This window comes from Myodes glareolus, chromosome 2 (genome assembly GCF_982192425.1).
Source record: "Myodes glareolus chromosome 2, mMyoGla1.1, whole genome shotgun sequence".
NCBI lineage: Eukaryota > Metazoa > Chordata > Mammalia > Rodentia > Cricetidae > Myodes > Myodes glareolus.
Window position 1 is genome coordinate 9,808,223 of NC_142027.1, and position 12,795 is coordinate 9,821,017.

A 12,795-nucleotide genomic window follows, 5' to 3' on the forward strand; every position below is an offset into this window, starting at 1 on the left:
CAGTACATCACTAAGTGACAGCCATGTTTTGTTTAGCAGCCTTGAGCTGGCTGCTGACTCGCTCTCTTCCACAGCCTGAAGCTCCCGGAAGTCACTCCCAACAGTCTTCAGCGGTCTCCCGGGTCTGACACCATGGACAGCTCTCGGGGCGCCAGCCCGCCCGCGCGGCTGGCAGACCGTGTCCAGCCCTCCCCGGTCGGTCGGGCCCGCGGAGGCGGCAGGGGGTGATCCGATGCCCGGCTCGGGCCCCGGCAGCTCTCCCGGAGCCCCTCCCTGCCGTCCGTGGGGAGGACCGGCGAGCTCGCAGGACTCCACGCGAGGAGGCCGGATCCTCTGCCGCTTTCCCTGGACGTACGACCCGTCCGCTCCTGCGTTGACCAAGGCGTCACGGACTCAGGTCACGGGAACTGCGGAACCCGAGTGGCTCACAGGCGTCGGACCCGGGCGAACGGCCCCGCGTGGGCGGAAACGGCTCCTCCCCTTCACCCTTAGGGGCGGACCTTCCGCCCCCGGCAGCGGCGCAATGCGGAAGAGCTGGGCCTGCTGGAGCGGAAGTGACGCCACCGGCGGCTGTAGCGGCGGCGGCTGCGGTAGAAGGAGGAGGAGGAGCCGGAGGAAGAGGTGAGGCGGCCGGCGGGGGGCGGGGAGCGGCCGCGGGCAGATCCAGGGCAGCCGGGCGGGCGGGTGGACGCTTCCTGAGCTGCGGCGGCGGTCGCAGCCGGGACGACGCGAGCGGTGAGAGGCGGCGGCCCGCGGCGGGTGGTGAGGGGACCGCGGGGCGGCGGGTGGCTACGGTGACAGCGGCTGTCACCCCGCGGGCGGGAAAGGACCCGGTCAGCACAGGCTCCGGGGCATCTCTTGAGGCGCATAATGGAGGCACTGGACTCTCAGGTGCCTCCGTTTCCCCGGCTACCCCGGAACCTCTCGAGCCGCGGTGGGATCCATTCGTCACCATGACCTGCGTGACTGGACGGAAGGCACCTGTGTGGCTTTTCCTGCCCTTCGCCGCCACCCTGGGGAGTCCGCGGTCCTATAATCTCTATTCTCCTCCGGCCCCCTCAGGTGCTTTGAGGCAGCCCGGTTGACCTTCCCTCCCATCTCCTGGCCTTTTCCGCCTAAGGATTAACCTGAAGTTTCCCCATGAGTTCCCTTCCAGTAGTGACAGATCGTGAAGCAGGAAGCTGATAAACAACCCCAACCGAAAATACACACCAGATTTTTCCTGTGGGTAAACATGGGAAATTCACCTTATCCAATTCAGTACCCGTAGTGCTAAAACCCTGCCTTTCCTTGCTGTGCCTTGAGACATGGAAGCGTTTCCTTGTGCCTTTTGGTAAAAATTTGGTGACGCCTTATCTTTTGGAATAAATGGTTCACCCCAGATTTCTCTTTTTCTCCACCCCCGCCTTCATCAAACTTGGCAAGGAGGGACCCCTGGGTGTCTTGCAGCCCCCTGGCTTAACTTGGCTTGGTTTTCATAGGGCTGCCTCTGAAGAGAAGAGAATGGCGTTCAGCAAAGGATTTCGAATCTACCACAAATTGGATCCCCCACCGTTCAGCCTCATAGTGGAAACTCGGCATAAGGAAGAATGTCTCATGTTCGAGTCTGGGGCTGTGGCTGTGCTCTGTAAGTCACGTGTTTTAGCCTAACAGATTATGATCTCTGTTTTGGTTTGTAGCTCTGAAGTTCAACAGTTCATAAAAGAAATTCTTGGAAGCCTTCTTACGGAATTTTATCTGATGGATTTATTCTTTGACTTAATTTGAATGAAACCTTGTTTCCTGTAAACTCAGACTTAGGTTTTTGTTTGGGGGAAGTGGTTCAGAAGGTGCAGATTTTGCCTGTAGGATTTTGTTTTTCTTGGGTTCTACTTCTAGAAGAGTGTCTTCCTGTTATGTCTTATCACATGAACCAGTAGGACAGCTGGCTTGACATCTGTAATGCCCAGAATTTTGCAATAATATCTGTTATAGGTTTCTGTATTATCTTATGTTGAACCCTTATTTATTTTTGTTGTTTTTTATTTTATATTTTTTTATATTTTGGTGTGCCTCGTATGCCTGTGTGATGTTGGTGGGTCAGACTCAGGACTTCAGTTACCTAGGCAAGTGCTCTCCTGCTGATCCCTTGCCTAGTGCTCATGCGCAGAGCAGGCACGTGATCGATCGACTTCTCCAGCCTAAGTGTTTGTAAAAGTTTCATGTGAGATATGCGATTGTTTTCATATTATTTAAAAATGACTTTGATTTTTAAAGGAAAGAACTACTTCCTGTAGCACACCAATCACAGACACACAAAATAGAGTTTGGGGTCATTTGTGACAGGTAAGTGGGGGCACATGTGGAGGTCAGAGGTCAGCTTGTGGGAGTAGGTTCTCTCCTCCTACTGTCTGTGTTCAGTGATAGAACTCAGGTCGTTAGGCTTGGTATCAAATGCTTTTTTCCTGCTGAGATATCTCAATGTGTCCCATACTTCATTCTTAATATAAAACTGGGGCAGGTAACCCAGTTTGGGATTGTCTCAAGTATGTTTTTTTTTTTTTTAAAACAGATTTTCTAATGGTAATTATTTGTTCTTAGGATTTTCTTTAAGCAGTCTGTTTTAGCCTGATCCTTCATGATATAGCCAAAGCTGTTGAACTGCAGATCCCCCGGCTTCCACGTCCTGAGTGCTAGGAACGCAGCTGTGCACAGCTGTGCTAGGCTGATGCAGTGCTGCGGGCTGAACTCAGGGCTTCACACATCGTAGGCAAACACTGCGTCTGAGCTGCATCCCAAGCCCTCTTTGATAGATTTTTCTCAAATTGTCTATAGGCCATATTTTTCTAAATTAAAATTAGTGTTTGGGCTGGGGGCGTGCTTAGTTGGCAAATGCTTGCCTTGTGAGCATGAGAACTTGAGTGTGATCCCCAGCATCCTCATGAAAGCCTCTAACCCTAGAACTGGGGAAGCAGAGGCAGGAAGGTCCCTGGAACTTTCTGGTCAGCTAGGCCAGAGAGTTTTAAGGCAACGAGTCTGTCTGAAGAAATAATAATGGGAAACATCTGATATCAACCTCTGACTTCCATGCATACTTCTCTCTCTGTGTGTGTATTTAATATAAATATATAATAAAGGAAGGGATCTGATAACAACCTCTGGCCTTCATGAATACTCTGTATGTGTGTATATATGTGCATTTAATTAATAAATATAAAGGAAGACACCTGATGTCAGCCTCTGACCTCCATGCATACTCTCATGCATACTCATGTGTGTGTGTGATATTACTGTGTGTATGTATGTGTGTGTATATGTATACAAACATCTATACACATAATAATGTTTGAAAAATATATTTACTAACATATGTCATAAATCTTTCAACTACTGCTCTTTCTGTAGACTCAGTAAGTACGGCACTCAATGTCCTGACCCATGCATTTATAGGTGTAGCCTACTAATACAGTAAAATGTATCCTGGTGGGGAAAATAATAGTGACATAATGACCAACTCTTAAAGATCAGTATATAACAGTATATAAATATTTAGTGTATGTTTTTGGTACATACAGTATCATGGTTTGAAAAAAGAGGCATGAGGCTAGATATATCCAAGAAAAAGGTTAAGTAATATTTAGCATGAACTTTATTACTTTAAATTGGTTTTTATGTTTTAATAAAATGAAAATGACATGCTCCCATGTTAATCCACATAGCCTACATTTTCATACTATAGATGTACTTACACTAATGAATACTGAAATAATACATCAGATTGGAGGGCTTTGGTTAGTAATATAATGTCTTTCAACTGCTTGTGTTTTGGTTGACATTACCTGATTTATTAATGTTTAAATTCTAGTATATTTTTAAATTGTGGTTACTCACAATTACGGTGGGAAGGCATTTTGAATAAATTATTAATTTACCTATAGTTTTAAGTTATTGCTGTGCGTTAAGGTTCGAAAAACCTAAGAATAATTATACTTCTAAAACCTCTAGTAGTTATCTTTTATGCCAAATAATGACTTTTTAAAAAGGCTCTAAAACTTTCATTTGGGGCATTAATTATGAGGTGGAATAGTATTAAGATATTATCTTAACAGTATATACTTATTTTCACTGCTGGTAATTGAAACTAAGTACTGCATCTTAAGCAAGTACTCTAACACCAAGCTATATCCGTAGCTCAGTTGTTTCTAATTGTGTTTCTCTTCATTGGATTTAAGCTGTGTAAGTAATTCTAAGAGGACACAAACGTTTGAATACTGCTTTTCTCTGTAAAGCTAATATAAATGGATACATACTCTCTTGGATGTGTGTTATGTTTTCTACAAACTCTACAGCAGCACATAAAATATATTTTATTTGACTTTTTAATTGATATATAAAAAACAAAAACCACATGTGGCTACAACACATGATGTTTCAACACATATATTATAGAATGTTGAAATGGGTTGGACATTTGCCATTTATGGTGAAAACATGCAAAACTCTTTAGGCTTACAGGACATTGCTACCTTTAGCTACACTATTGTGCAATAATAAAATATTAATCTTTACGAGATAACTTCTTTCTTTTTAGATAAATTGACTTATAAAATTAGTTAGGTGCTAATGTTATGTTAAACATCTATAACCCCAACACTCAGGAGGCAGAAGCAGAAAGAGCTTGTATTTGAGGCTATCCTGGGATACCTGTCACACAAAAGTTTAATTTGGCATTTGTTTTGGAGTTATACCAAGATAGATGTTGTCCTGTATTTTTGACTTCTAAAACAAGCTACAGAATTTTGAATGCCTGCTCCATTCTGGGAACTGTCCATAAGATCTGGGTGTGTTCTCTTCACCCTCCCTGTTCTCAGCCACTGAATTTCAGGGCAGCCTGCTTATCAATCTACAAGAAATGTCCTCTAAAGTCATTTTTATAGTACATCAAACTGTGACCCTATTTTCTTAAGGTAAAATCCTCAGCTTGTCTATCAAGGTCTTCCTTAGCCTCACACCGCCCTTTCTGTACAGTGGTGACCTCCTCTGGGAGATGGTTTTAGTGTTCTCCCAAAGTACTAGGACTTACCAGTCTTTATCAAGTTCTTTTAGATTTGTACAGACTTAATCAGTCATTGATGTGTTGGGTTATTGTTTGTTATTTTAGGTTTTTTTCTGACAGGGTCTCTCAAAGCGTAGGCTAGTCTCAAACTTGCTGTGTAGCCGAAGATGACCTTGAACTCCTGATCCTCCTAAGTGCTGAGTCAATGGCTTTCTATGTCTAGGCTGCACAATATAATCATCTGGGAAGATTTCACAAATACTGGTACCTGGGCTTCTATCTCCAAAGGTTCTCATAGTCATATCAGAATGATAATTTCTGAGCAAAACATACATGTACCTTGCTATGATATATTTACCAGGTCACTTTTTTGACCTATAGATTTTTATCTAAAATAACTATGTTTCCAGAATTATAATACTGTGATTGTGTATTATTATTATTTTCTTGAAGCCCTCAGTTTGAATCAAAAGGTAGTTTTTCCATGACATTTTCAGTACTGTGTTTTCATATCACATGGAACTGTATACTTGTTTCTTAAGGTTTTCATAATGCTTGGCACAATATTTTACTCACAACTAGGGAGCACATAGTTATTTAATGATTGACACTAGTGGGAAAGACTACCCTACATAGAGATTGACAGACTCAGAGTTGTCTGTTTGGAAATACAGTATATTGACTAAGCAGATGACTCCATGGATAAAGTGTTTGCTGAGCGACTGTGAGGACTTGAGTTTGGATTCCAGCACCAACTTAAAATTTGAGCTGGGTATTGACTGGAGAGAGGCACATCCCAGGGATGACTGGTCAACCCGTTGAGACATCGAGCTCTGGCCTCTGAGAGATGCTGTCTCAAAAAATCAAATGGGGAGGGACAGAGAAACACATCTGACCTGCCAGCATCTGACTTTCATATGTAGTATGCAGGCAAGCACAGCTGTACACACACATACCCACATCCCACACACATGTATGTTTTGTATCTTTTTGTTTGTTTGTTTGTTTTGCCTTGATGAATTGAACCCAGGATTCACAGTTGTAGGCAAGCACAATACTCCTGAGCTGCATTTCTTGCCCAATTTAATTTTTGATTGGCATATAATAATTTGTATAGTTTTATGAGGTACAGTGTAGTATTTTTATATATACATACAACATGTTATGATCGGATCAAGGTAGTTAAGCATATTCATGGTCTCAAACATTTATTGTCTTTGAACCATTCAAAATCCTTCATAGCCATTTTGAAATATACGTTATTATTGGCTATAGTTACCCTAGTGTGTAAATAGAGCAACAGAACTCATTTCTCTTATGTAATTAACTTTTTATCCACAGACAAATTTGTCCAGCATCACTCCCATTCCCATTAGTAACTGTTATCCTAGTCCATGCTTCTGTGACACTGACTTCTCTGAGATTCCACAAATGAGAAATCATGACATCTAGTGTTTGTCACTTCCTTGCCTATTCACTTCACATTGTGTTCTTCAGGTCCTTCCATGCTGAGAAGATGACAGTATCTTTTTGTGGCAAATGGCATTCATTGTGTATATATACATATACCACAGAATACCTGTTGTTTGTTTGTTCTTTCTTTCTTTCTTTCTTTCTTTCTTTCTTTCCTTTTTATTATTTTTTGTTGTTGTTTTTGTTGTTATTGTTGTTGTTGTTGTTTGGTTGGTTGGTTTTTGGTTTTGGAAGACAGGGTTTCTCTGTGTAGTTCTGAATGTCCTGTAACTCACTTTGTAGACCAGGGTGGCCTCTGCCTCCCTAATGCTGGGATTAAAGACATGCCTGCCTGTTGTTGTTTTTCTATGAAATTTATTTTCTTTATTTTAGAGAATTGCACTAAGTATCATGGCACACACCTGTGATTCTGCTTGCTTGAAAATTAAGATGAAAGGATCTCTGAAGCTTAGTTTGTGAGAAACTTGGCCAAGACAGTGTTTGGGGGTCCAAACACTGGTTAAAAATGCTTGTATCTGCTGACTATTGTTTGTTCTGGAAACTATTAACATTCTTTTTAAATTGCTGCTCTTTGAATAGAAAATTATTTCATTATTGATTTTCTCATATAATTTGAAAATTCTCCTGAGACATTCTTATCTTCACATAACAATTTATATGTTTTTGGAAATAGAGCCATTTTTAAAAATAATCAATCCAGAAAATGTCATTTACACTGAAATTTGTTGTCTGTGGAGCAGTGGTTCAGTGTATTAGCTAGACTGCTGCCTTGGGCAGTATACATAACAAGTATGGGTGCTTGGTCTGTTACAGCAGTACACTTTTTTTTAATCATGAATTAATTCATTAAGAATAAAAGAAGACCAATGCTTTTTATGTGGTTCAGTGCACACACACACATACACACACCAAAACAGACTTTGATAGGAGGACAAATTGTCAGATAGATATGCCTTAAATTTACAGCTTTGTATTTTATAGTCCATCCCATGCTTCAGTAAATAATCCATTTCACAACTGTATCCTTAATAGAATATAAAAGAAAAAGGTCACTTAGTGTATGTGAATTCTTGAATTCAATGCTCAACATTGTAGAAACATAAACACCAAAAATAAAGCAAGCAAACAAAAACCAAAAGATAGGGTTGTGATGATATAAGTTGTAACTTAAAAGTCAAGCCTTTGCCCCTTTTGAGACCACACGCTCGTGTAATGGTGGTAAAGGTAATGTTCTTTAGCTTTCCTGTGCTGTCATTTTCAGCTTTTCAGATAGCGTGATTTGAGTCACTTCCAGGTGCAAGTCTTGTATGTAATAGATAGCAAAGCCAGAACAGTTAATTCTGGATCTGGTTTTACTCCAAGATCTGCTTCTGAGTTTTCTTTCTACCTAATTCTTCATATTATAGAAGTGTGAGTCATAATACTCCAAGCCATTAGTATATTCTGGATACCTTCACAGAATGTGAACTGTCCTGCTTCTATGGAACTACAGTTTGAGGAAAAATAATTGTGCAAAAATAGTTTATTTACTAGAAGTTTACTCTGCCATCAAAATGTGAAGCTCTAGATTTATAAACCTGATTGTTCCATGGTGCCTTTGGGACTCATTGTATTGTAGAAAACCTGTCAATCACAATAGTATCTGAGAAATCTGCTTATTAAGTAGACCCAAGCAGTAAGACTTTTTAAAAAAGGGATCTTACTCAAGCCCCAGCTAGCTGGAAACTTTGTTTCTCAGGCTGGCCTCAAACTCAACAATCCTCCAGCCTCAGACCCAAGAGCAGGGATTACAGTAAACATTTAAATCCTAATAACTAGTTGCCAATTCAGCAAAATAATGCAAACAAGTAAAAAATAATTTATTTTCTTAATAAATAACTGCAGTTACTAATGGGATGTGCATGCTTGTTGAGTTACAAAGAGCTTTCATACCGTGGAAGCCATGGAAGAGCTGCTGTTCTCACTTCCTGTTCTGTACTGGTTTTTTGAGGAGAATTGTCATTTAGCGCAGGAACTGCCAGAACCCTAACTTCCCAAAGACGGGTCATGAAATGGATCCGCCGCAGTCATATGTTAAGCTCTGGCCACCTCAGGCTAATAGTTTACCTGATATCCAAAATCTGTTGGAGCCTTTGGTGTTTTCTCCAACTTAAAATACCCCCCCCAAACTTCCCACCCCCCTTCTCTGCAGTGCCCCGAGGCATCTCTTCACACAGTTCAGGAGTGTGGCGGTCACGAGCTTTAGTCCTTTCAATTTTGTGCCTTATGCTTTGTCCATGTTTGCCAGGTATGGAAGTGTGACTTCAAAGATAAAATCTCCCTGGCATGCCATTAATCCCCACACTCTGCGGGAGGCAGAGGCAGGCGGATCTCTTAGTTCTAGGCCAGCTTGGTCTACAGAGCAAGTTCTAGGACAGCCAGGGCTACACAGAGAAACCCTGTCTCAAACAACCAAAATTCCAAAAGTCCTTCCATTTGCTTCTGCTGTTGAGAGGCGATGGTTCTTAGTTTCCTGAGTAGGAATTGAGGAGCAAAGGGAGCAGCAAGGGCTGGAGAGAGACAGGGGCTCCAAGGTTAAGGGCGCTGGCTTCCTTTCCAGAGGACCTAGCTTCAATTCCCAGCACCCACATGACAGATTATAACCATCTTTAACTACAGTTCCAGGGGATCTGGTACCCTCTTCTGTCTTCCACAGGAACCAGACATGCACACAGTACATAGACATATATGCAGATAAAACACTCAAACACATAAAAATAAACTTAAAAAAATTAGATATCCCTTCTCAAAAAAGAAAGGCAAACCCATAGAAAAGTTTTCAGTTAAAAAGTGAAATTGGTAGAGTTTTCTCGTGAGAAAATTAATAAATTTATCTTTTTGCCTATAAACTATTATTCTGTTAGTATATAGAAGTATGATTAGATTTTAAAATATGGCCATTAAGAACACAATTGTTTTCCTGGGCCAAATTGAATGTCAGCTTGTAAAATTTTTAATGCCAAGTGTAATAAGTAGCAGTGACAAGCAGTGCATTTTTTTAAAATGCCAAATGCTGCCAGTCAGCATGGTTGCCCTTTAGATACGCTGCAGTATCCCTTTTTTAAAACATAAGTGAGGAAAGAAGTGACTTTAGAGCTGATTTTTTAAGTATAGGATGAAGTTTAGTTAATGTTAAAATTGTTTATGTTAAAATTGTGATGTTTTTATATAAAAATTGAAATGTACATATTTAATAGAAAGTAAAAAGTAGTGTTAACATCAACTTTTAAAAAAGTCAGCCCAGACTGAAGTGAAGCAGTAGCAGGAAGTGTCCAGCGGAGGAGCAAGTCAGCAGGTTCATTGCTTTCATTTCCTCTTCACCTTGCTGTGGGCAAATAAAGCAGGAAGATGGGGCCTCTCCCTGCAGCACACATAATAAAAACCCAGAGACAGATGTTGGGGTTCAATCTGAAGATCAGAAAAGCAAAGCAGCCAACCACTAGAGAGACCTTTTACCTCTACCAAATCTGCAGACCAAAAGGGCGAGATCCTGTCTCCACGAATCCTCAGACTCCACACTCCACTGAGTTCCTGTCACCTCCTCTTTATATTCCTCTCTCTACCCAGTCATATTGCTCCTGTCTCCATCTCCCTAGAGTTGGGATTAAAGGTGTGTGGCTCTCAAACACTTAAGATTAAAGATGTGAGCCACCACTCCCTGGCCTATATGGCTGGCTAGTGTGGCTGCTTTGCCCTCTGATCTTCAGGCAAGCTTTATTTATTAAAATACAAATAATATACCACTATATCTCCCCCTGAACAGTAAGGCTGCAGTAGGTGACATTTTATTACATGGTCTTGGGTCTTTCTATTCTAACTTGGCCTGAAACACAAATAGCCCAGAAATACAAATAAGACTTTCGCTTCTGACTGTGCTGGAGTAGTAGGACCTGGAGTTTGTTTCCTATCTGAGAATAGCAACAGAAAACTAAAGGAAATGAACAAAATGGTTTTCAGACATTGAAAAGTAAGTCAGATTGAATACTTAAGAGGGTATTATTTCATTAATGGAGCAAAATAGCTGTAGACTAAATTCTTCCTTGGCCCTCCCTAAAAAAGTTTAAGACCCCAAAGACTCTGCTTTTGTCTCCCAAATTATTATTTCTAGTAATTTTAAGTTTCAAATAATTGTTCTCAGAAGTTTAAGAAATACAAGTGTGTGTGTGTATCTCTATCTATATGGCTGGTATATACACATACCTATAAAACAATATTTGTGTGTTACATGATGCATGCATATCTTTCAACCCATACTCACATTGAAAGTTAGTTTACATGCAAAGAAGCAGCAGATACACTTCATAATGAGAAGAAAAGTCAATCTGTAGAAACAGATGTTAGCATTCATAAGGGACATTGAAAAATATATTCCATATGTTCAAGAAGTATGAGCATATTAAAGACATGAAAAACATGACTCACATGAGTTATTCAGAGTGGAAAGAACAATGTCTAATGGCATACACTGACTCCAGAAGGCTAGTTGGAAAAGCTTAATGACCCAGAACAGACGGACTAGCTTAAAGACACAGAGATGAAAATTATCCAAAGGAAATGCACAGAGGGAAAAGGCCAGTGTAAAGAGGTTGTGTGGGTGAATTGTGAGACAGCTTCAGGTGGCCTAATGTACATGTGTGACTGGAAGGAAGGGGGCAGGAAGTGTCTGAAGAAATAACAGCTGGTAATTTCCCAAAGTTGGTGGAAACTGTAAATCTATGAATCTAAGAAGTTAATAGAACACCAGGTGGACGAAACATGAAGAAAATTACATTGTGATGCAAAATCAAGATGATGAATCAATTCAGATGCAGAGAAAAGGAATACCTATGCAAACAAAAGAATAGCAGGCAAGAATGATCTTGTGCTTTTCCTTAGAAGCAGCCCAAGCAAGAGAACATAGAGAAACAGCATGTACTGAAAGGGAAACAGAACCAAATGGCCCACTTGGGGCTCTGTGCAGCCACTGAAGGAAAGATGGGCTTCCCCACACATCCAGAAGAGGAAGAATCTGGACTCGGTGTGATGGGTAGCAGAGAAACTGGGTTGCTGCTGGTTTGCCGGGGAGTCTGCAGCATTGCCTTGTGAAAGAAGCACAGGGAGCGAGACACACTAAGGTGCTGGATGGGCTGTCACACTGGGATAGCAATGCTGCAGTACTGAAAAGAGGCACTTTGCATTTTGATTTGCTTATTTCAATTTATAAGGTTATTAATAAGAATTTGTGTTTTGTGTGTGTGTGTGTGTGTGTGTGTGTTATCTATAGTCTTTATATATATAATCTTATAAGTCTAACTTACTGTTGAAGGCGTGTTCCTTATAGAAACTGTTCTTAATGGTAAGAATTTATTATGGGTTGTGTGTTACCCTGTCTCTAGTAACTATAGTGTTGCTGCAGCCTATTGAATTGCTTTATTGAAATGCAGACTAACAGTCTTTTAATATCCTGTGGACCACATGTGAAGTATAGACAGGATTGACCTTATACTTAAGTGGATTCTGGCTACTTGTTCATTAGTGCTTGTCAGTTGTTTGTCTCTGGTTAACATTGACCTATCTTATTTAATGATTCTCTTGGAAAATGTGGTCAGAAGCCTACTTGTCAGCAGTTGTTGGGAAGCTGCATGGGATTGAGAGCTGATTGTGCAGGAGACACTGTTGGACCCAGTATGTTAATACTTTAGTAGTGAATTAGAACTCCATTAGAACTGGCTTGTTGTGGGACTGAGCCCAGAGCCATGGACATCTTCCATTGAGCTACATCCACAGTCCTTTCATGTTTTTGTTTTGAAACAGGTTCTTGCTAAATTGCCCACACCTGCCTTGAGCTTTTGATCCTTTGGTCTCAGCCTGCTGCTGAAGAAACTGGATTGACAGACATTGCTGCCGTGCCTGGCAGTCTGCTAGGACTTAGCATTTGCTTCCTCGTACGTTCCTATCAGGAACTGAGAATCTTGCCATGGGCCTGTCACTGAATACTTTGAGCGAATAAGGTTATTTTTTTTTAAAGTTGACAGTATTTGGATGTATAGGTTATATAATCTTTCATTTGTAGTTTTGATATTTTAATTTTGTTTTTTATAATTTAATTAAAAAATCTTTACCTTATAATTTTTTTTGTTCTATGTGTGATGAAATGGAAACAGGCTCTACTGCTAGATAGTCATATGATCGTGGATGAATCAGATAATTGCTAGTCTTTTTCTCCTGAAAATGAGAAGCTTGGACTACATGATCTCTAGTACCCTCTA

At 40.8% G+C, this 12,795-nt stretch overlaps 1 protein-coding gene across 17 annotated transcripts in view; it reads left to right on the forward strand.

The window, feature by feature from the left end:
• The first annotated feature begins 492 nt into the window (after nucleotides 1-492).
• Synj1 (synaptojanin 1) overlaps nucleotides 493-12,795 on the forward strand; it is an 84,074-nt gene continuing 71,771 nt past the window's right edge. For 16 of the 17 annotated variants that reach the window (XM_085685751.2, XM_085685753.2, XM_085685754.2 and 13 more), the window contains exons 1-2: nucleotides 494-621; nucleotides 1,482-1,627. In XM_085685751.2, the coding sequence (XP_085541877.1) occupies nucleotides 524-621; nucleotides 1,482-1,627 (244 nt within the window). In that variant the 5' untranslated portion in view covers nucleotides 494-523. Of the gene's footprint in view, nucleotides 622-1,481; nucleotides 1,628-12,795 lie in introns of all 17 variants that reach the window. The other variant, XM_085685760.2, reaches the window with a different exon arrangement.